We start from the raw sequence: 22,165 nt of genomic DNA on the forward strand, positions 1-22,165 counted from the left end.
TCAGGGACTTCCCTGGTTGCACAGTGGTTAAGAATCCACCTGCCAGTGCAGGGGACATCAGTTCAAGTCCTGGTCTGGGAAGATCCCACATGCCACGGAGCAACTAAACCTGTGCACCACAACTACTGAGCCTGCGCGCTAGAGCCCACGTGCCACAACTACTGAAGCCCACGTGCCACAACTACTGAAGCCCGCACACCTAGAGCCGGTGCTCCACAACAAGAGAAGCCACCACAATGAGAAGCCCACGCACCACAACGAGAAGTCCACGCACCCACAACGAAGAGTAGCTCCCGCTCTCCGCAACTAGAGAAAGCCCACTCGCAGCAACAAAGACCCAATGCAGCCAAAAATAAATAAATTACTTTAAAAAACAAACCACAAAAAAAAAAAAGCAGCATCACCAATGACATTTTTTGAGCCCTTGCTACAAACCAGGCACTGTGCTAAATGTTTTCTACACTGTAATCTTTTTAAAATCTGTGGGAGTTCCCTGGTTACCTAGTGGTTAGGATTCCAGGCGTTGACTGCTGTGGCCTGGGTTCAATCTCTGGTAGGGGAACTGAGATCCTGCAAGCCGTGCAGCGTGGCCAAAAAATATTTATCTAAAAATAGATAAATAGGGCCTCCCTGGTGGCGCAAGTGGTTGAGAGTCCGCCTGCCGATGCAGGGGATGCGGGTTCGTGCCCCGGTCTGGGAGGATCCCATATGCCGCGGAGCGGCTGGGCCCGTGAGCCATGGCCGCTGAGCCTGCGCGTCCGGAGCCTGCGCGTCCGGAGCCTGTGCTCCGCAACGGGGGAGGCCACAACAGTGAGAGGCCCGCATACTGCAAAAAAAAAAATAAATAAAATAAAATAAAAAATAAAATAAAAATAGATAAATAAAAAATAATAATAAAATAAAATCTGCACAACAATCTCACGAGGAAAGTATCATTATTATTATTATTATTACCCCCACTGTGCAGATGAAGAAACCGAGGCACAAAGAGTTTAAGTAATTTGTCTATGGTCAGAAAAGCTGGTAATGGCAAAGCCACAATTTGAATTCAGGTCTGTCTGACTTAAAACCTTGCTTTTAACCACCTCTCATACTTTACCCTCAAGGATCTCATAATAATCTAATGTGAGACAATGATATATAAATAAATAAGTTGCAAACACAACATGATTTTGCTCTGGTAGCAGCTCAAGCAGCTAGTTATCTGAGAAATATTCTGCTATTACTAGTCCTGCTGCCATCACAGACATCTGTACTTCCAACCAAAAGGTGAACAAAGAATGGAAATGCCAGCCTCCATCCTAGAAGGCCAAGCTAATACCGACCAATTGCTACTCTTCTAGGAAAAGGCTTTCCCATTAGACATTAAGGGCCAAGTCCCATGGCCTGCTGTGCCCTAGAAGGAAGCCCAGAGCATGTACTGTGGGGAGCATGATGAGGAAGGAAGGAAGGCATGTGCAGGGGGGAAATAGAGGCTGGCCCAGCTGCGGCAAGCCCCGACACTTCAGAATGGAAGGTCAGTGAGGCCCCAGACATGCGTGCCCCACCCACTCCTAAACAAAGAAAACTCCTGCCAACTCGCATACCTACTTCAGGCGATGTCAGGGTATCTGAATGGCCATGGACGTGAGGGAAAGAAAACAGCGCTAGGGAACCTCTTGTATTTTAACCCCTCCGCCCTAAAATACAAAGAAATAACTTCAAAAAGAAAGTTTAGGCAAAATTAGAAGATACGTATAAATATAATTTTTTCTGGGGAAAAATTTCTGAAAAGGAATTGGGACCTTTGAAAACTTAAGATGTACTGTGAAGTTTTGTAACGTAAAAAATGCGGGAAAAATTTCCTAATTGTAACAAATTCTTTACAGCCAAAGACTTTTTATCCCGGTGAAACCATTTTGGACTTCTGAATTCCAGAACTGTAAGATAACAAATCTGTGTTATTTTAAGCCAAAAAAAAAAAAAAAATTCCATCTCTGTAAGTACAGAGCATAGCACAAGATGTGACTAAATTTTCCTCTATATCTTACTTCTAGAGTAGAATTTTTCTCTCAATAAAGGATAAGTTTCTTTTTGTTGTTAAAAAAAAAAAAAAAAGGAAGAACTTCAACCAGAAAAAATATACACAGGAATTAGAATTTGGACCTCTGGCTTCCAGGGTTTCCACGACTGTAAGTGTGATCTTACAACATGGAGGGGTCAGATCTTTCAACAGCTACTGGGGCAGATAAAACTCATGATGACTGAATTTTCCATACTCTTCCAGGCAGTGTGGAAACAAGGTGAGTACCAGCTACAAGGGCGGTGCTTCTTTGTGTTTTTGCCATCTCTTGAAGTATTTCTTTAAAATCCTTTCTTCAGAAAGAAAGGAAACTAATTTTTACATCCTAGTTGCGTCTGCTAAAACTGAGGATTCTTTCCTCAGGAGATATAGCAATAAGTGATGGAAACTGTACCTGGTTCTGGGCACTGGACAGTATAATCTTATTCACATGGTTGCTCAAATCTTTGGAAATTATAATTAGCTCTCTTCACTCCCAAGGAATGTTCCAGCAGTTAGCTGAAAACTTTAACCAACAGCTCTGAGGGATGGACAAACCTCACACATGTCCCTGGGCTGTGCCCTTTCTTCTAGGTCAGGGCATCTAGGGCTGGGATCATCTGGGGGTCATCTAGGTTATCTAGAGGTGGGAGTAGGAAGGATGCACAAGTACAGAGCAGGAGGCTCTGTGCAGTAGAAAGAATGTGGTCAGGCAAACCTTCCTATTTAGAAGATTTATATCCAACTCTAAAGCTAGTTGATTTATATCCCAACTCTAAAGCTAGTTTGCAGTGAGAGCTCAGTTTTACATTTATAAAATGGTGATAATAATGCTCAGAAGGCTATTGAGACAATTAGCTAAAAGAATGAATACGCAGCACTTGGGGTAGTACGTGGCACATTGAAAACAACAACACTCAATAAATGTTCTCCTTCTGGCTTTTCCACACATAACTCCAAGTTCAGATGCCACTAGGAAAGACTGACAGATCCACCTAAGATGGCCATAAGATCGCCAAAACACCATAAAGAAAATGAAAAGATGATTAGTAAACCAGGAAAAACACTGGTAACATATAAAACAGGTTGGAGTTTAATATCCTTGATGTATAATGAGTGTTTACAAATCAATAAGAAAAAAACCAACTCCCCAAAAGAAAAAAGAAAAACATTCAAAGGACAGAAATAGGTAATTTTCTCTCTCCTTTTCCTGTCTGTCTGTGTATGTGTGCCTGTGTGTCTCTCTCTCTCTCTCATACACATACACATACACACAAGAAACACAAATGGCCAATAAACATGTGAAAAGTTATTCAACTGCCCTAATACTAAAAGAACTTTAAAATAAAACAATGATATACCAAGTTTTGCCCAAGAAACTAGCAATTTTTAAAAAATGGTATCTTATACAGGGGGTCATAAAATTAATGCCTTCATATACTGCTGTGGGATATAAACTGATACCTTTCTGGAGGCTACATATATACTACTTGACTACACTTTATTATTTATTATTATTGTTGTTGAGGTATTTAAAGATATCTACAGTGATGTTTCCATTTACAAGTGGAATAAAACTGCTTCTGACCTCATTGTTGATCATCAAACATTCTTCAGCCTGGAGCCCTCCCCCTCCAGATACCTGCATGGTTCACTCCTTCACGTATTCAAATCTCTGCTCAAAAGTCATCTTATCCATGAGTCCTTCTTACCCACCCTATATAAAATAACAACCCCCCCCATCCACTGGCCCATACTCAGGCAAACAGACATACACATTATCCACTTACCCAGCTCTATTTTTCTCTACACCTATTGCATCGTCCACTTTCATTTTTAGTTGTTTCTTGTCTGTCTGCATCAATTAGAATGTAGCTCTATGAGGGCAAGGATTTTTGTCTGTTTCGTTCATTATGCACCCCTTACACCTAACACAATACCTGGCATATATAGTAGAACTCAAATACTTACTGAATGAATCACCATGTATTATTTTTGTAACTTAAAAAGTTTTCCCTTCTCTTTTGTTTGGTACAAAGTTTGGTACAAAGCAGCAAGATACAACAGGAAACTGCAGTCATGACTCTAATTCACATTTCTTCCTCTGCTTTTCTCAAGTGCTTCAGAGACTTTGCCCTGAACAGAATTGCTGGCGCTTACAGCTACTCAGTTGTCAAAGGCAGGGATGCAAGCAAAAAGTTCCATATCCTGCCATCTGCCTGTTTGAAATGGCCCCAATGTGAGAATCCTAAGGATTTCAAATTCAATAAACATTTGTAGCGATAATGTTGTAGCCTATAACTGTGACAACAAAAAACCAACTGCATTAAAAAACAAACATGTTTTTCTTCAATAGACGTGAACCTAGAAACTTGAAATGGAGGCAGTTATTTTGTTTCCTATAATAATTTATCTCTTTTTCTTATTAAAAAGTGGTACCTTCCATGTTAGGAAATTTTGAAAACACAGATTATCAAGAAAAACATTATAATCACAATCCTACTACCCAAAGATAACCACTGTTAATACCTTGTTACATCTCCTTCTAAACAGCATCCATATGCACATATATGAACATTTCAACAAAAATGGGATCCAATTGCACAGGTTGTTTTATAACCTGCTTAACATCTTTCCATGTCAAAAAAGTCATCCCCAATTTATTAATACTTGAATACCAGGCTACTGCTGGACATTTAAGCTTATCTTAGGTTTTTACTATTCTAACACAGTAATGATTATCCTTGAATATATTCTCTGTTCATATTTATGATGTTTTCACAATATTCAGAATACATTTCCTGAAGTGGAATTGCTGTTCAAAGATACACACGTTAAAAGTTTGTAACTGGTTACAAAATTGCCTTCCAGAGATGTTATACTGACTCATTCTCTGCTATGATCTGCATGTTTATGTCCTCCCAAGATTCGTATGTTGAAACCCTAACCCCTAGTATGACAGTATTTGGAGGTGGGGCCCTTGGGAGGTAATCAGGTCATGAGGATGGAGCCCTCATGATGGGATTAGTGCCCTTGTAAGAAGAGACACAAGAGAGCATTCCTCCTCTCTCCATCTCTCTCTCTCTCTCTCTCCCCCACACACACACTACCACCATGTAAAGATGCAGGAACAAAGCAGACATCTGTAAACCCACAAGAAACCCTCAACAGAAACCAACCAGACTGGCACCCTGATCTTGGACTTCCCAGCCTCCAGAACTGTGAGAAATAAATGTCTGCTGTTTAAGCTACCCAGTCCGTGGTCTTTTGTGACAGCAGCCTGAGCTGGCTGAGACGCTCTTTGGCAGCTCTAACACTGCATGATTCTGAGACACCCAACAGCCTGCGCATTAGGAACAAACGAGGCACATCTATTAAGGCACCTCCTCTCCACCTTTAATTCACAAGGTGGCACCATCTGGGCCTTCTGTGCTGACGCAAGATGGGATTAAATCCTAAGGAGGTCCTGACAGAATCTTGAGTCTCTATGGTGTGAGGGCTGAGCCAGGTGTGTGTGTGTGTGTGTGTGTGTGTGTGTGTGTGTGTGTGTGTGTGTGTGTGTGTGTGTGTGTGTGTGTGTGTAGGAGGGATCTCACAGGAACTCCTTGGGGGAAAGACTGCAGGGTGTACTCTATTGAAGGACTATTTGCTACAGGGTCTGCTTTGAAAATAGTGGTGATACACAATTTTTCCTACGTGAGTTATAAGCACAAATGCTGCATCTTGTTTGCATCGTGTACTTTTTCTTTTCTGCTTTTGCACGCTCTACTGTCCCTAAGAACCCTGATGAATAAAGCATTTTACAAGAAGCTAACAATAGTCTGTTGGCATGAATCATAAAACTGTTGCTATTGAGATGAAGGCTAATTAAATTAAATCATTTGTTTTTCAAATAGAGCATGCATTATTGAGGGAACATCTGCTCCCTGAAAACACTTCGTTTATCTGTTCATGGGAGCGTGGTGGGATCCTTGAGCTGAATTCTTAAAAATTCTCTGCATTACACTGACACCTAGTGACCTCAAAGCAGTTTCCAAACATGAAAATAACACCTGACCAAGATACCAGAGTTGATGTGTTGATTATTGATTGGCACTGCCTAAAACAGTAACACACCTTATAACTGTAAATTCAGTATTTGCTTTACAATTCAAAAGGACTTCTGCATACATTAACTTCCTACTTATAGAAGACACCTAATTTCACCTTTTTGGTCCATTCCTGGTGAATATGGTCCTCAAAGTGTCTTACTCCCTTTTCCCACTGTTTCCTCCTATTCTTAGACCTTTCTCCTTCATTCCTTACTCTCTCCCTGACTCACAGAGGGCCACACTCCCTGTCCAGCCCTAATATTACTTGGACCCAAGAACCCTGTGATGACACCCTTTCTCAGAGAGGATAGCTTAGAGCCGGGAGGCAGCAAACAAGGGCCCGCGGATCCCGCCTGCTGCCTGTTGCGGAAAATAGCATTTTATTGGCACACAGCCACACCCCTCCGTTTACGTTGTCACGGCTGCTTTCCCACTACAACAGCAGATTTGAGTAGTTGTGACAGAGACTGCATGGCCCACAGAGCCTACAACATTTACTTTCTGGCTCTTGTTTGCTGACCGCTGATTTAGAGTAAGGCAGCTCGGGTCCCAACGTCTGGAACTTTCGAGTGGTGGTACCCTTGGGCGCCTCACCCCTCCCCTGGGAGGACCAAGGCTGGATGTGCAGTTAAGTGAGCCTTGGGAGACAGATGGCAGGCATGGCACAGAACAGAGAGGTCAGTACTAAGAAATATGGTCCAAAAAAGAAACAAAAAGAAATACAGGCGACCCAGGTCCCCGAATAATGAGTGAGGCAGGATAGAAGAGGCACATATCTCATCTCTAATAGATCTAAGAAAGAAAGAAGACCCAGTACAAGCACCTTGCCCATGCACAGTCCACGAGGGACTGCAAATCCAAGCTAATGTGCAAGACATAACTCCTTTGATCTCAGTCTAGGGAGGTTTACATTTCACACCATGGACTTAAGAGGCCAGAAAGGGTTATATGGACTCAGAGTGACTTCCACACGTGGTGTATCTATGACAAATCATGAGTTCAGCAGATTCCTACGCACTGAGTGGCGTGGGCATGACCTGCAGGTGTCAAAGGTCAAAATATCCCATCCCGAGAAAGACAAACACTGCATGGCATCACTTATACATGGAATCTTTTTTTTTTAAGTCAAACTTATAGAAACAGAGAGTAGAAAACTGGTTGTCAGGGACTGGGAGGTGAGGGGAACAGGGAGAGTTTGGTAAAAGGGCACAAACTTTCGGCTGCAAGATGAATAATGTATATTGATTACTCATGAATGATGAATAACGTATCCTATGAGGATCGAATGTATAACATGTTGACTACAATTGATCACATTGTACTGTATAACTGAAATTTGCTAAGAGACTAGAACTTAAATGTTCTCACTAAAAAAAAAACAAAAAAGAGCTTCCCTGGTGGCGCAGTGGTTGAGAGTCCGCCTGCCGATGCAGGGGACACAGGTTCGTGCCCCGGTCCGGGAAGATCCCACATGCCATGGAACGGCTGGGCCCGTGAGCCATGGCCGCTGAGCCTGCGCGTCCGGAGCCTGTGCTCCGCAACGGGAGAGGCCACAACAGTGAGAGGCCCGCGTACCGCAAAAAAAAAAAAAAAAAAAAAAAAAAAAGATAAATATGTGAGGTGCTGGATGTGTTCATTAACTAGATGGTGAGAATCTTTCACAATGTATACATACAGTAAATCACCACATTGTACACTTTAAACATCTTAAAATTTTATTTGCGAGTGACACTTCAATAAAGCTGATACTCCAGAAACTCCTGTCCTTTTGCCATCGCTGGCCTCCTGGACTCCCCCCAGGTACCAGCCCAATCACCACACCAACACCAATCAGCTTTTATTCAATATTTTATCCTTTTGGTGGCTCTAAGCATGTTTCCTGAGGAAGTTTTGAAAGTTCACTGTATTATCCCCAAAAAGTAATTTCAACATATGTATATATGTAAAGCATTCCTCTGGAGAGAAAACAACTGCGAAGAATATCAAAAATACTTGAATTTGAGTGCTAACTTTCCTCTATGAGCAGAGATGACTTTTTAGAAAACTAAAAGAGTCACTCAAAATGAAATATCAATACATTACAACATGATTTGGGAAATTCCAACCACCAGTAGCTTTCATAAAGGTGGGCTAGCTCACTTAAAAAACAATAAATAATCAATAATTAAAAAGAAGTACAATCTCGACCCTGATTGTCTCACTATTCATTTCTTTAGGGAGAAGGCTGAGTTAATTTGGAGGTTTTATCAAAGATATTCGTTATGCTTCCCCAGCAAAGACTCTTAATGTAAAATTATGGTGTGAGGGCTTCTTTATCTATTAGAAATCTCTGGTCACAAAGGTATTATGGCATAGGTTTTTTTAACTTAGAATTTCTCATACTTGAAAATCTTGAGAATCAAAATTTTACTCTCATATGCATAGTGGACAAAAAGTGGCATGTAGGTTAAAGATTACTTTCAAAATGTTTTTATTTAAACTGAAGCCTGGTAATATAGGAGCCAGGAGATAGCATCTAAAGACTCCAATGAAATCATGCCTGAGTCGGTCCTCAGCGATGGTTCTAGAATCTAACAGAGTGACACAGTCTCACTGTGCTACCAGACTTCCAGTCAGCTGAAACAGGTCACAGTGTTCGTTTAGGATCATGTTTTAGAAATACAAAAAGCTTTCAGCACAGGACTTCCAACATCTGCTAGAAAAATCACTTCAATGTTCTGCAAAGTCTTGGCTACAACAGTTGCCACCACATAATGACAAGCTTGTGACTGAAAACCAGTGCTATCTTTCCCAAGACAGAGGCTTCCAGGGCATCATCCAACACCCAGTGATAACAACTGGCTGCCAGGCAAACATCCTGGGAGAAGAATGATTCCATCAGATCACTGGGTGGAGTCAATACATGATGTGGCCAGAGGCTGACAAACACAGCAGGTATGGCCTCTTTGCAATGTAAGAAACATGGTGCCAGGGTCTGCGACTTGTTTGCAAGGGAATCTGGGATTCTGCTGCTGTGCTCCAGGCTACAAGGACAGTCTAAATGAGCTCTCTATGGCATATGCTATTAAGGACCAATTTGGGGCCCACCCTCCAGCCCCATCACTATAACTCCATGATGACATTCCATCATGCCATCAGGGACTCCAAACTGTCTTCCACCTGTTGTTTCCATTTTTAGTAGAGCCCAACCTCTGTTATCTCTGCACAAGTACACAGTCACACAGCAAAGCTGGGCTTTGGTTCTCTAATGACATCATTGGAAAACCAAGCCCAGTAGGAAACAGCAGCCACAGCAAACACAAACCCAGCCCAGGCACACACAAAGGAGCACTGGAGCTGGGTCCTTGCTGCTTGCTACCTGCTAACACCCCTTTGCCCAGGGCCCATGGTAACTGGAAATCCTGAGCTGTAACAGCAGTTATTAACCACAAGACCCACTACAAACTAAGACACTAGAATCTCTGACGAGAAGCGTAACTGAGCTGACATCATGTGTGCGTGGCTGTGAAACCACCTAAGGAAGTCCAGGGGATAGAGGTGAAAAAGTCTCTGGGAGATTTAGCAAGGGGACCAAAAAGGGATACGATTATGGCTCTTCTGAGATGGGTGGCACCTAGCATCATGCAAGTTAAAGGGACAGCAGTGTCTAGTGAATCCTTCTCTGTCAAGGACCACTTCTTCCAGGAAAAGCATCTTGAGAATCTTTGACTTCACCCAGTTCTACTAGTCATCCCCTCTACCCCCCTCCAAAAAAGCAATAAAAATATGAAGAATTCCATCAATGGATGAATGGATAAACAAAATGCAGTATATAAACAAAATGTGCTCTATACACACAATGGAATATTATGCAGCCTTAAAAGGGAAGGAAATCCTCACACATGCTTCAACACAGATGAAGCTTGCAGACATTATGCCAAGTGAAATAAGCCAGTCACAAAAGGACAAATACTGTATGATTCCATTTAAAGGAGGTACCTAGAATAGGTAAATTCATAGAGACAATGTAGAACAGAGCTTTACCAGGGGCCTGGGCAGGGGGGTGGAAGGAAAAAGGGGGAGCTATTGTTTAATGGGTACAGAGTTTCTGTTTAGAATGGTGAAAAGGTCTGGAAATGGATGGTGGTAATGGTTGCATAACATTGTGAATGTACTTAATGCCACTGAATTGTACACTTAAAAATTGTTTGAAAATGGTAAAATTTATGTTATGTATATTTTACATACAAAAAAATGTTTGAGTATGAACAATGGCATCGCTTTTAAGGAAATATGACTAAGGTAATGTTTATTTAATTTTAATTTTTTTTTTTTTTGGCCACACCACACAGCCTGTGGGATCCTAGTTCCCCGACTAGGGATCGAACCCAGGCCCTGGGCAGGGAAAGCACGGAGTCCCAACCACTGGACCACCAGAGAATTCCCTAAGGTAATGTTTAAATGACCATTATGAACAAGTAAATAATTCACATCAGAAGTTATAAGATAATCATAGTCAGGAACACTGTAAAAGAGGAAGATCTATGTTGATCAGCACCGGTGGACCCCAGTGCAAAATCTGGCGGCCAATTCCCTGACTCTAGTCCAATCTCTTGCTTCTGTGGAGGAATACATTCAACTACTTGGAGCCAAAATGCTTCATCATTTAACTAAATCTTAGAACTAAATCTTAGAACTATCACAGTCCTTGTGAATTCAGGGCTCCTATTCGTTTAAATGAAGACCCATTCTCTTTGAACTATCCACCATAACAATGGAGTATAAAGTAAGACCTGTGCTTAATATCACATATAAAATCCCAAAATTTTATATTTTGGGGTTTTATCAAGTGGAGGACGCTCTACCATGGAAATGTAAAATTATGACTTAATGAACTACTGCTTTGGATTAGTTAAGCATCTTGTGTGTGATAGTCTTTCAGAATATGGACTGTGATGTAATAGGGTCAGGGAAATTAATCCACACCTAAGTTCCCAGGGCCTCTCCCTTGTCAAACTTCTTCATACCAGTGTTTTGCTCTCCAGTTAAATATTTTCAGAAGAAGCCAAAATTATTAATATTTATACTGGACTCATTCTCAAAGCTTCTCCAGAGTGCCAAGCCAAGGGATGACTTAGCAATGAAGCAGTTAATCTAATTCATGGAGAAGGTGGGCAGATAACTTGGACCACGAGGCAAATGATTTGGCCTGATCATTCAGTTGGGTTGTTTACCTTATTCACGTAAACCTTGACTTCATTTTCTTTTCATTTTGTGCATGATTTCAGGCAAGGCATGATGTTCTCAAAGAATCTGAGGGTTTATTTGGGTGAGGCAGGACTGAACAGCCAATTCAGATTACAATTTTGGTTGAAAAATGTCATTGTCTTTGACATTTCTTTTAAATCTATTTGAAAAGCGGTCTTAATAGGATCATAACAATAATGTGTGATTTGAATCGGACCCTGGATCAAATTTTTGTGGAGAGGGCTATAAAGAATATTACTGAGAAAACTGGCAAAATATGAATCGGTCTATACATGAGATAATAGTATTGCATCAATGTTAACTTCCTCACTTTGATAACGACTGTAGTCCTGTAAGAGAACATCCTTGCTCTTAGGAGATACATGCTCAACAATTCAGAAGTAAAAAAAAAAATCTGCAACTTACCTTCAAATAATTCAGAAAAAAATTACATATATACAAATATGTATGTATATATCAAGTGAAACTGATAAGAGAAGCAAGGTGAAATAATAATTGGGGAATCTGAGTAAAGGATATGGGACTTCTTTGTACTATTTCTAACTTTTCTGTAAGCAGGAAATAATTTCAAAATTAAAAATTTACCCCCCAAATTTAAAGCTGATTTAATAACTTATTCAGAGTAGTCCTATGATCTAAAACAAAGCCAAATTAATATGGTATTATAAATTGTATATCTCAATTTATTTTAATATTAAAAGAGTGGCATTATTAACCAGGAAAACACTACTTGAGCTCTATTTGATTACAAAATCATTTAATCTCAAGATTAGAAGGGAATTAAGAGATCATACAACTCAAATAAACACCCGTGTTTCCCAATGTAACACCAGAAGAAGTTAAATAATACACAAGGAAGCTGGGTATGAGTCATGAATCAATCACAGAAGAGGTGGTCCTACCTTGAACTGCTGTTGATCTCCGCCCAGCCCAGTTTCCATGACACATGAAGCAAAAGTCCACCAATTAATGTCTGCCACCTGAAAAGGATAAGGGCCAATGTGAAGTTAACAGAGTGCCATGGTCTCAAATGCCATCCACCCCCAGCAGATCTGTCGAGTGACACAAATATACACATGTGATCCTTCTTACAACTCCTTTCTCCCACTTTCTCCAAATTATCATCCCAATTCTCAGACCCATCCTTCTCAACCTCTACTATTCCCTGAGTCCAGCTGTACCATTCAGTGCTGACGCTGATGTTCTCCTCTTCTTATTCTAGACTTTTCCCGAACAATCTCATCCACAGCCACCACTTCTCTATGACCTCTGCACTAATGATTCCCATATCCCCCTTCTCACCAGGATATGGCCACCCTGATACCCCACAAGCTCCCAATGATAACATGCCTAAAACATTACCTTGAACTTCCCTCTCCCCATCCTGGTCATTCTCCTACTATCCCCAATCAGCCAAACCAGAAACCTAGATGTCATCCCAGCCCTCCTCTGTCGTCACCTCCCTCAACAACTTACAAAATCCTATTGACTTTATCCCCATAACCTCTCTGAAACCCGAAGCCTTCCCCTCCACCCATCTGCTTAATTCAGACTCTCATCATCCCACACCTGGACCATAGCATCAGTTCCCTAACCGATCCCCCTCTCTCCAGGGTTGCCCTGCACCATCCATTCTCCATCCTGCAGCCAAAGGGTTTGTTCTAAAATGCAAACCTAATTGTGCCCCTCGCTTGTTTTAAAAATGGCTGATTCTTCCTGGTGCTGTAGGCAGCAGCCCTCAGCCTCTTTTCTGCTGCAACACACTTGGGGTCATGAAGCTCACGTGAGACACATTTCCTCACGTGCAGAGTTTAGGGGGAGCACAGGTGACAAGATAAACACCCCTCCCTCTCCCACTGCAGAAAGCACAGCAAGATGCCAAATGAGTGACCAGTACTACAGGCATAACTGTATCCTATTCCACACTAATTGCTTTTACTCTATCTTTGGTGAGTCATTCATAAATTTCAAAACCTTATTTTTAGTTATGACTTGAGACACCTACCTCGGAGGTTATTACAGCACACCCGGGTGTTGGGACACGACACTGGAGAACCCCTGGTCTACAGAACAAAGTCGCTTGCATGTGACATAGAAGCCTTCCAGAACTTGCAGCTGCCCCTCTCCAGGGTCAGCTCCTGTCCATCTGCCAGTGGCAGCCACATTCCAGCCACACCGAACAGGCCATAGCCTAGGTAATGTGCCAGGCCATTTCATACTTTTTAGAGTTTGCACATGCGGCCCTCGTGACCCATAACGTCTTCCCTTCTCCTCCGTGTTGGTGGACGCCTGCTCATCCTGTAAGACCCAGGTGTTACGTCTCCCTTGTGAAGACTTCAATGACACCGCCAGGCGGAGTGGACAGATATGTGTGGTGTCCTCCAACAGCTTGGTCTAGAGCAGTGGATCTCAATCATGTGGATCTTCCCCTCCAGGGGACATTTGGAGACATTTTTGGTTGTCACAACGGGGGATGGGGGAAGGGTTGCTACTGGCACCTGATGAATAGAAGCCAGGACGCTGCCCCACACCTTACAACGTGCTGGACAGCCCTCCACAACAGAGTTATCCAGTGCAAAATACCAATGGTGCTGAGGCCGAGAAACTCTGGTCTCGAGGGAAGGAAGCTAATTAACCAATAATTACAATAAACTGTGATACAGTCCTAATGGGAAGAGTACCAAGTAGCACAAAACACCCTAGCAGAGGCAGTTAATCCAGTCTAGGGGGTTGGGTGACTCTTCCTAGAGGAAGTAAATTCAAGCAAAAGCCTGAAGCCTGTTCAAAGCGGGAGGCCCAGAATGGACCAGGGCCCACAGGTAAGAGAGACAATGGCTCCAGCAAAGCTTCTTAGAGAGGTTCAATTGGCCTGACCTTAGCATGTGAGTACTCAAGGCGGGGGCTGGTCATGAAGGGCCATGTCAATCGTCAACGAGCTGGGGCTTCAAACTGGGGACCCCCTGAAGGGTCTGCAGCACAGGGGCGACACTGCCACATTTACCTTGGGGAAATCTCTGTCCCTTTACAAGGGAGAGAATGTTTGCTGAGAGAAGCAAGACCAGGGGCCAGGAAGCAAGTTAGGAGTTGTTAGGGTGATTTGAGAGATGACAGTGGCCCAGGAAGAGGTGATGAAGAAGGTGGACAGGTTCTATAGATGTTTAGAGGTCCTAGTTGTTGATTAGACGTTGCGGTGAAGGAGACAAAGAAATCAAGAATAACACAGGTTTCTGAGTAGGGCGACTGGAGAGAAGGTACCATTCACCGCAGGTAAACTGAAGAAGAAATGAGCAGGCTCTAGGAGGGCAGGGATTTTTCTTTCCTTCACTGAAGTAGTCCAAGTGTCTAAAACAGTGACTGGCATATGCATGTGATCAATTTTCTTAGAATGAGTTATTCTGTCCTACTATGTGCCTCCTGTGTACCTGGCGTGCTTCTAGGCATCAGGGATACGCCAGTGACAAAATGGATTTTTTTTGTTTAATTCTTGCATTTGTAGACCTTACATTCTATCAGGGGAGGTGCATTCAGTCTGATATCTACAGAGAAGAAGGGGAAAAGGCAATTGAGGTGAAAACATCACCTTTTCCCACTAACTTCCTTAAGTCCCTCTACCCGGAGAGAAGTGAAAGGACAATCAGAATCAGAAAATGAGAAAACAGGGACTTCCCTGGTGGCGCAGTGGTTAAGAATCCACCTGCTAATGCAGGGGACACAGGTTCGAGCCCTGGTCCGGGAAGATCCCACATGCCGTGGAGCAACTAAGCCCGTGTGCTACAGCTACTGAGCCTGTGCTCTAGAGCCTGCAAGCCACAACTACTGAAGCCCGCATACCACAACTACTGAAGCCCACGTGCCTAGAGCCCAAGCACCGCAACAAGAGAAGTCACTGCCATGAGAAGCCCGCACACCACAATGAAGAGGAGCCCCCGCTCACGGCAACTAGAGAAAGCCCGCGTGCAGCAACGAAGACCCAGTGCAGCCAAAAATAATAAATAAATAAAATTAAATGAAAAGAAAATAAAATGAGGAAACAATATCCCAGCTTTATTGACTGAAATATACACGATCATGGATGATATATTTTTTTTAAGTTTTGCTGTGAAATATTATGGAGAAACGACGAAGTAATTCTAAAGTTCATCTGAAATAACATATCGGTGATAATATAAAGAACAAAAATTCAAAAGCATAAAAAAGTGGTGAAAAGTCTTCTCCCCTTCTCTGTCCACTATCTGCACTTCCCTATCCACCACCTTAGTGGATTCCTAACGTAACCACTCTTACTAGTGTCTTCATCTTTTTTTAAATAAGGAAAACATACACACATTTCTACTTGATGGTAATGTACTATACTGTTATGGACTTGCTTTTGTTCTCCATTAAATGAATCTTGAAGACCTTTCCTTGTCAATACACAAGAGCTTCCTTATTTTTTAACATTTGAATAGTATTCCATTAGGAATACAATATAATTTATTTAATTGGTTCTGTATAGATGAAAATTAGGTTGTTTAAAAATGCTCTCTGGGACATCCCTGGTAGTCAGTGGTTAAGAATCCGCCTTCCAATGCAGGGGACAAAGGCTCAATCCCTGGTTGGGGAACGAAGATCCCACATGCTGAGGGGGAACTAAGACCCGCGACTAAGACCTGACACAGCCAAATAAATAAATATTGAAAAAAAAAGTCATTATTAAAAAAATGCTCTCTCGTGGATGGACCTAGAGACTGTCATACAGAGTGAAGTAAGTCAGAAAGAGATAAACAAATATCATATATTAACGCATATATGTGGAATCTAGAAAAATGGTACAGATGAACCAGTTTGTAAGGCAGAAATAGAGACACAGATGTAGAGAACAAACGTGTGGCCACCAAGCGGGGAAAGTGGCAGGGGAGGGGGGGATGAATTGGGAGATTGGGATTGACATGTATACACTGATATGTATAAAATGGATAACTAATAAGAACCTGCTGTATAAAAAATAAATAAAATAAAATTCAGAAAATAAAAATGCTCTCTGTCACAAACAGCTGCAATGTTTCACATGTATATCTTTGTACATATTTCATTTACATAAATGCAAGTAAACCTCTCAGGTAAATTTCTGGAAGTGGAATTGCTGGATTGAAGGATTCAAACTATTGCTATATTCTGCCAAAGTGCCAATCATAGATATTGTACCAGTTTGCCACCCATGATCAATATATGAGAGCACCTGCTTTCTACATCCTCATCAATGCTACATTATCAAATTTTGAAGTTTTATTTTGCAAATCTTGTTGGTAAAAATATAACTCAATACAGTTTAAAGTTATATTTTCTTATGAATGAAGAATATCTTTTATATGTTCAAGAGCCCTTTGTAGGTAGGGATTTTTGTTTTTGATATAAAGATCTGGTTTTAGTGCACTGGGATTGTATAACTGCTTTATATTTTTTAAAAATAATTGATGGGGCTTCCCTGGTGGCGCAGTGGTTGAGAGTCCGCCTGCCAATGCAGGGGACACGGGTTCGTGCCCCAGTCCGGGAAGATCCCACATGCCGCGGAGCGGCTAGGCCCGTGAGCCATGGCCGCTGAGCCTGCGCGTCCGGAGCCTGTGCTCCACAACGGGAGAGGCCACAACAGTGGGAGGCCCGCGTACCGCAAAAAAAAAAAAAAAAAAAATTTGATGTTTTATTCATGGTGAATATTCCATGGGCATTCGAAAGGGGAGCATAATCTCTATTTTCAAGATACAGAGTTTGATATTTATCTATTAATTGTATTATTTATCAAATAAATATATATGTTCTAGTGTTTTGTTGGTCCAATTGATCTGTCATGGAAAAATAGTAGTAAATTTGTCTCCTATCACTAGTATGTTCCTATTTATCCCTGGTATTCCTGCTGTTTTTATTTGACAAATGACGATGCCCTGTTGTTTGGTTGATAGATATTCATCACTGTTTTATTTTCACTTTGAACTGCATGCTCCGGCATTATAATGTGCCTTTTCATTTTGAACTGCATTGCTTTAGCATGGTTAACGCAGCTTTCTTCATTTGCTTAATGTTTTTGTCCTGAATTCAACCTTGATTGATATTAAGATCTCTATCCCTGCTTTTCCGTGTGCAATTGTGTGATACGTAAAAAAAAAAAGGAAAAAGAGAAGAGGGATGGCGGGCTCTGCCACATATTTAAATGCTATAATAATGAAAACAATTTACCACTAGCCCCTTTCCATAAAAACTGACAAATAAGTGCTCAAAAATAGACCCTAGAAAAATGACTTTACATATGATACTAATGACCCAAAGGCAAAAGGAAGGATTATACAATAAAATATAATAAATGGGGCTAGTATAAATAAAATACCATTAAGGGAGGAATGATTTCTTCACATTGCACCATACACTAAACTAAATGGATCATAATTAAGAATTGAAAAAAGCTTTAATGACTTATAGGTGAATATCTATATGATCTTGTGATAGAGAAGAATAAACATAAAAGCAATGGTAGCTATCACAAAAGAAACGATCAATTTAAAGCTAAAATATATTTTTTTAAAAGATGGGGGCGGGGGTGGAGGTTTGAGGTGAGAAGGGGAAATGTGAACGCCAGAGCACTCCATGCTGCCTCTACCATTTCTCTAGACTGTTGACCTGACTCTACATCATTTTCTATCTTCTTCCTAATAATAGCATCTCTCAGTCACAAGATCACACACTGGATTCATCTGTGTTTCTCTTGCTACTTCATTCGTATGTTCAAATGATGAATTCTCTATGATGTCACTTAAAAAAACTAAATAATCAAGGTAATTATAAACAAAATGAAATGGCAAAGAAAAAATTGAAAAAAAAAGAAATTCCAATAAATTTGATAGAAAAGTGGTTGACATCCTTTAAATATGAAGAATTCATTAAATAATAAAAAAATACTAAAACCCTAGTAAAAATAAAAGGGTTAAAAAAAGAAAAAATAAAATAAAAGGGTAAAAGGCACAAATAGACACTAAAAAAAGAGATACAAGTGGATAACATAAGAAAACTGTCCAATTTCATGAATAATCTAAGAAATGATAAGACAAAATAATATGATACCATTTTTTGCTCATGAAATCAGCAGAGAGAGGGGAAAAGTAACAGTCATGGTTTGAGTACAATATCATAGAAACTTTCATACACAGGCTGGGTTACAATGTAAATTGGTAAAAAGATTCTGGAAAAGAATTTTTTAATATTCAAGCACTACTAAAGAAGTTCATGTTCTTTAATCTAAATTTCTTATATAGGAATCTATTCCAAAGAAATAGTTAGAAATTTGGCAGATTTGAATGCAAAAAATGTCTGAGAACATTGCTGTGTTTATACCCCCAAAATGGGACACCATTCAAATGCCATTAATAGAATGACTAAATAAATTACAGTATGTCTATCTAATGAAAAAATCTATGCAGTCATTAAATATATTTTGAAGAACATTAATGATGCTGGTTGGACATTTCCTACAAATGTATATAAAGTACATAAAAGATACTCACCCTTGGAATAATGTAGGGTAGGTAAATTTCAAGACAGACAGGACATACTGAAAAACAAATACCAAATTAATGGACATTTTCAAATTATAGAGAATTGATAGACCATATAATCAAAGAAATCCCTACTAAAGAAACATAAGTATACTCAAGTTTCAAAAATGCTTTTTTTATTCCTCCCCCAAAAATCACACACTGGGAAAAAAAATGACCTTCCAATTCATACTAAAGAGAGGGACTAAGTGAAGTAAGTCAGAGAGAGAAAGACAAATATCATAGCACTCACTCACATGTGGAATCTAATTTTTTTTTTAAGTGATACAAATGAACTTACTTACAAAACAGAAACAGACTTACAGATATCGAAAACAAACTTATGGTTACCAAAAGGGAATGTTGGGGGGAGAGATAAATCAGGGGCTTGGTATTAACATACATACCCTACTATACATAAGATAGATAACCAGCAAGGACCTACTGTATAGCACAGGGAACTCTACTCAATATTCTGTGATAACCTATACAAGAAAAAAATCTGAAAAAGAATGAATATATGTATAACTGAGTCACTTTGCTGTACACTTGAACTAACACAACATTGTAAATTAACTATACTCCAATAAAATTTAAAAAAAAAAAAAGAGAGAGAGGGGGAACTTGCTTTCCCCAGGGTCAGCAGAAGCCTGACCATCTCTCAGTTGGGGATGCAACAAAGTGGAACACACAGCAGCTGGGCCAGATACTGTGGACATCTGACCCCTCAGCATCGTCCCAGACCCCGGAAGTGCCATGTTATAACTGCGGCAACTCCAGAGAAAACCGGACAAACCCCTGGACACTGTCTGTTTTCTCAGAGGTATCCAATTTATCTACTGCCCAGTTTACCTAAAAATCCACCGCCTTCTGTGTTTCTCTTCAAGTAAGAACTGCATCCTGTTCATTCTTTCCTTTGTTTTCCTTCCATTTTTAGGGTTTTGTTTGGTTTTTGCATTCTTAGGATTTTTTTTTTTTTTTTTTTTTTTTTTTTTGCCGTACGCGGGCCTCGCACTGCTGTGGCCTCTCCCGCTGCAGAGCACAGGCTCCGGACGCGCAGGCCCAGCGGCCATGGCTCACGGGCCCAGCTGCTCCGCGGCATGTGGGATCCTCCCGGACCGGGGCACGAACCCGCGTCCCCCTCATCGGCAGGCGGACTCTCAACCACTGCGCCATCAGGGAAGCCCAAATGGAAGTTACGGTTTTGGGTTTTTTTTTTTTTTTGTGGTACGCGGGCCTCTCACTGTTATGGCCTCTCCCGTTGCGGAGCACAGGCTCCGGAAGCGCAGACGCAGCGGCCATGGCTCACGGGCCCAGCAGCTCCGCGGCATGAGGGATCTTCCCGGAACCGCGTCGCCTGCATTGGCAGGCGGACTCTCAACCACTGCACCACCAGGGAAGCCCCTTAGGATTTTTTTTTTCTAACTAATTCTTCTTAGGTATATTACATTTTTAGGTGTGTTTTTTAAGGATTTGTTTAAAGCCAACTCAGCTAAGGTCAATTTGTATTTCTATTATGTCTTTTAACCAAACTTACAGCACATTATGAATGGGAGAACTGTATTTTATCCTTCTGGGTATCTTTCTCTATTTTTTTCTATGACTGAACACTTTAAGAATTTTTTAAAAGCCTAAAAACCATTAAATGGCTTTAAGCAAGGGTTCTACTGATACTTCACATGTTCTGAAAAGCACAATAGACTGGTGTTGGGCAAGTTTACATTTATATTTTTCCCCCCATGGATTAATCAACACGTAATTCCCCTTGTATGAGCTCCTAAATGCCACAATTATGGTTAACTACCTGTGCTCTGGTCTGTGTTTCCTAGAAATGGACCTTCATTCTTCTCTGACGTCTATTTACTCATACAATTCAGTTTGTTCCCCTCCACTTTTCCATGATATTTTCTTTGTAAAACTGAGACAGAGAAAGGATTGAGCATGTGGGCCATGACCTACATCATCCTCAACAATGTTCATGACTATAACAAATGCTCATTTATCGCTATTTGCTAATAGTTCTTTTCCAGACAGCAAGAGGGTTTTATTTTCAAGAGGGAGTGGGGAGAGAGCAGTCAAGACCTTACAGTGGGGGAAGGTGGTCCTGAGCTCCCTATTGCCACTTTGGCTTGGTGTCCACCCTGGAGTCCAGGACAGGGGGTGATGCCCCACCCTAGCCCACAGGGATCCAACATTTCCCTGCATGGTACCAAATCCAAGGCCAGCTTCTCCCTCCTAACAAAACAAAAACATGGTACCACTGCTTTTCTGCCTCTTCATCAAAAGGGTTCTATGACATTAAACAAAATTAAGTTTACATCTTATTTTTTAAAATAATTCCATGAAAAAATCTTGAATATGCTGGAAGTGCCTGGGATGGAGACATAGAAAAAATAGGTTTGAGAGAATCAGTGGTGTGAGGCAGAGATGGAGATGGATTGATATCTTCTATTTAAAGGTTTCTGGAACCTTGTGGGGTACTGGGGCAGGGGCATGTTTAGAAGAGAAAGCAGGATGTGTATGATTTCTTCGCCTACACTTCCTCCTCGAGGGAACAGGAGCCAATTGCTTTTTCTTTCCCTAAAAAGTGGTCCACATATCCAAAAATTAAGTTCCTGGGAATTCACCAGTCAAAAAATCCAGTTTCCCAGGAGATGTAAAGAATGCATTACAGGACGAGAAATGGGGACAGTACCGTCCAACAAATCTTATTTCTAAAAGAGCATCGTACACAGAGTCGTTTTCTTCTCCATCGTCATCAGGAACAAATCAGGTAAAAAGCTGGAGGCAGCATTTGTTCTACACACGATTTAGGGGCTCAGATCCCCCACGGGCAATCATCAGCACCCCGCGCCCGCCCTCCTCACCTTGTTCGTGAGGTAAGAAGCCAGGTAGCAGGTACAAAACGTGAGGCCGACCAGGCACCTCCTCATGCACATCTGTTAATTTGCGCCGCTTCCCGGGGACCCGCAGGAGCCCCACGGCCGCTGGGCGAGCCGGGTCACCGCCACGTAGCTGCGAGCTCAGCCAATCCGCGCAGGGACCGCCCCCAGTGCCTGCCTCTTAAAGAGGCCGCGCCTTCGCCGGCCTCGTAGCCTCGCGGTGGGCGGGGCGGCACCCAGCTGCACAGGACAGCGGAGGGAGGAATAGGTCCCCCAGGGCTGCGACCGCTTGTAGAGCAAGAGCGGACAGTAGTCGTTGTAAAGAAGTAGAAAATGGTAGAAGTG

At 41.5% G+C, this 22,165-nt stretch overlaps 1 protein-coding gene across 8 annotated transcripts in view; it reads right to left on the reverse strand.

The window, feature by feature from the left end:
* The window catches only part of TMEM241 (transmembrane protein 241), a 110,062-nt gene extending 88,130 nt beyond the window's left edge, over positions 1-21,932 (reverse strand). For all 8 annotated transcript variants that reach the window (XR_009534539.1, XM_060119192.1, XM_060119197.1 and 5 more), the window contains exons 1-3: positions 21,806-21,932; positions 18,909-18,955; positions 12,282-12,359 (exon numbers count right to left, since the gene is read on the reverse strand). Coding sequence is in view for 7 of the 8 variants with exons in the window: in XM_060119192.1 (XP_059975175.1) it covers positions 12,282-12,359; positions 18,909-18,955; positions 21,806-21,877 (197 nt within the window). In the remaining variant the exon portion in view is untranslated. The remainder of the gene's footprint in view (positions 1-12,281; positions 12,360-18,908; positions 18,956-21,805) is intronic.
* Between the last annotated feature and the right edge of the window lie 233 nt (positions 21,933-22,165).

This window comes from Mesoplodon densirostris, chromosome 15, assembly GCF_025265405.1.
Source record: "Mesoplodon densirostris isolate mMesDen1 chromosome 15, mMesDen1 primary haplotype, whole genome shotgun sequence".
Lineage (NCBI taxonomy): Eukaryota > Metazoa > Chordata > Mammalia > Artiodactyla > Ziphiidae > Mesoplodon > Mesoplodon densirostris.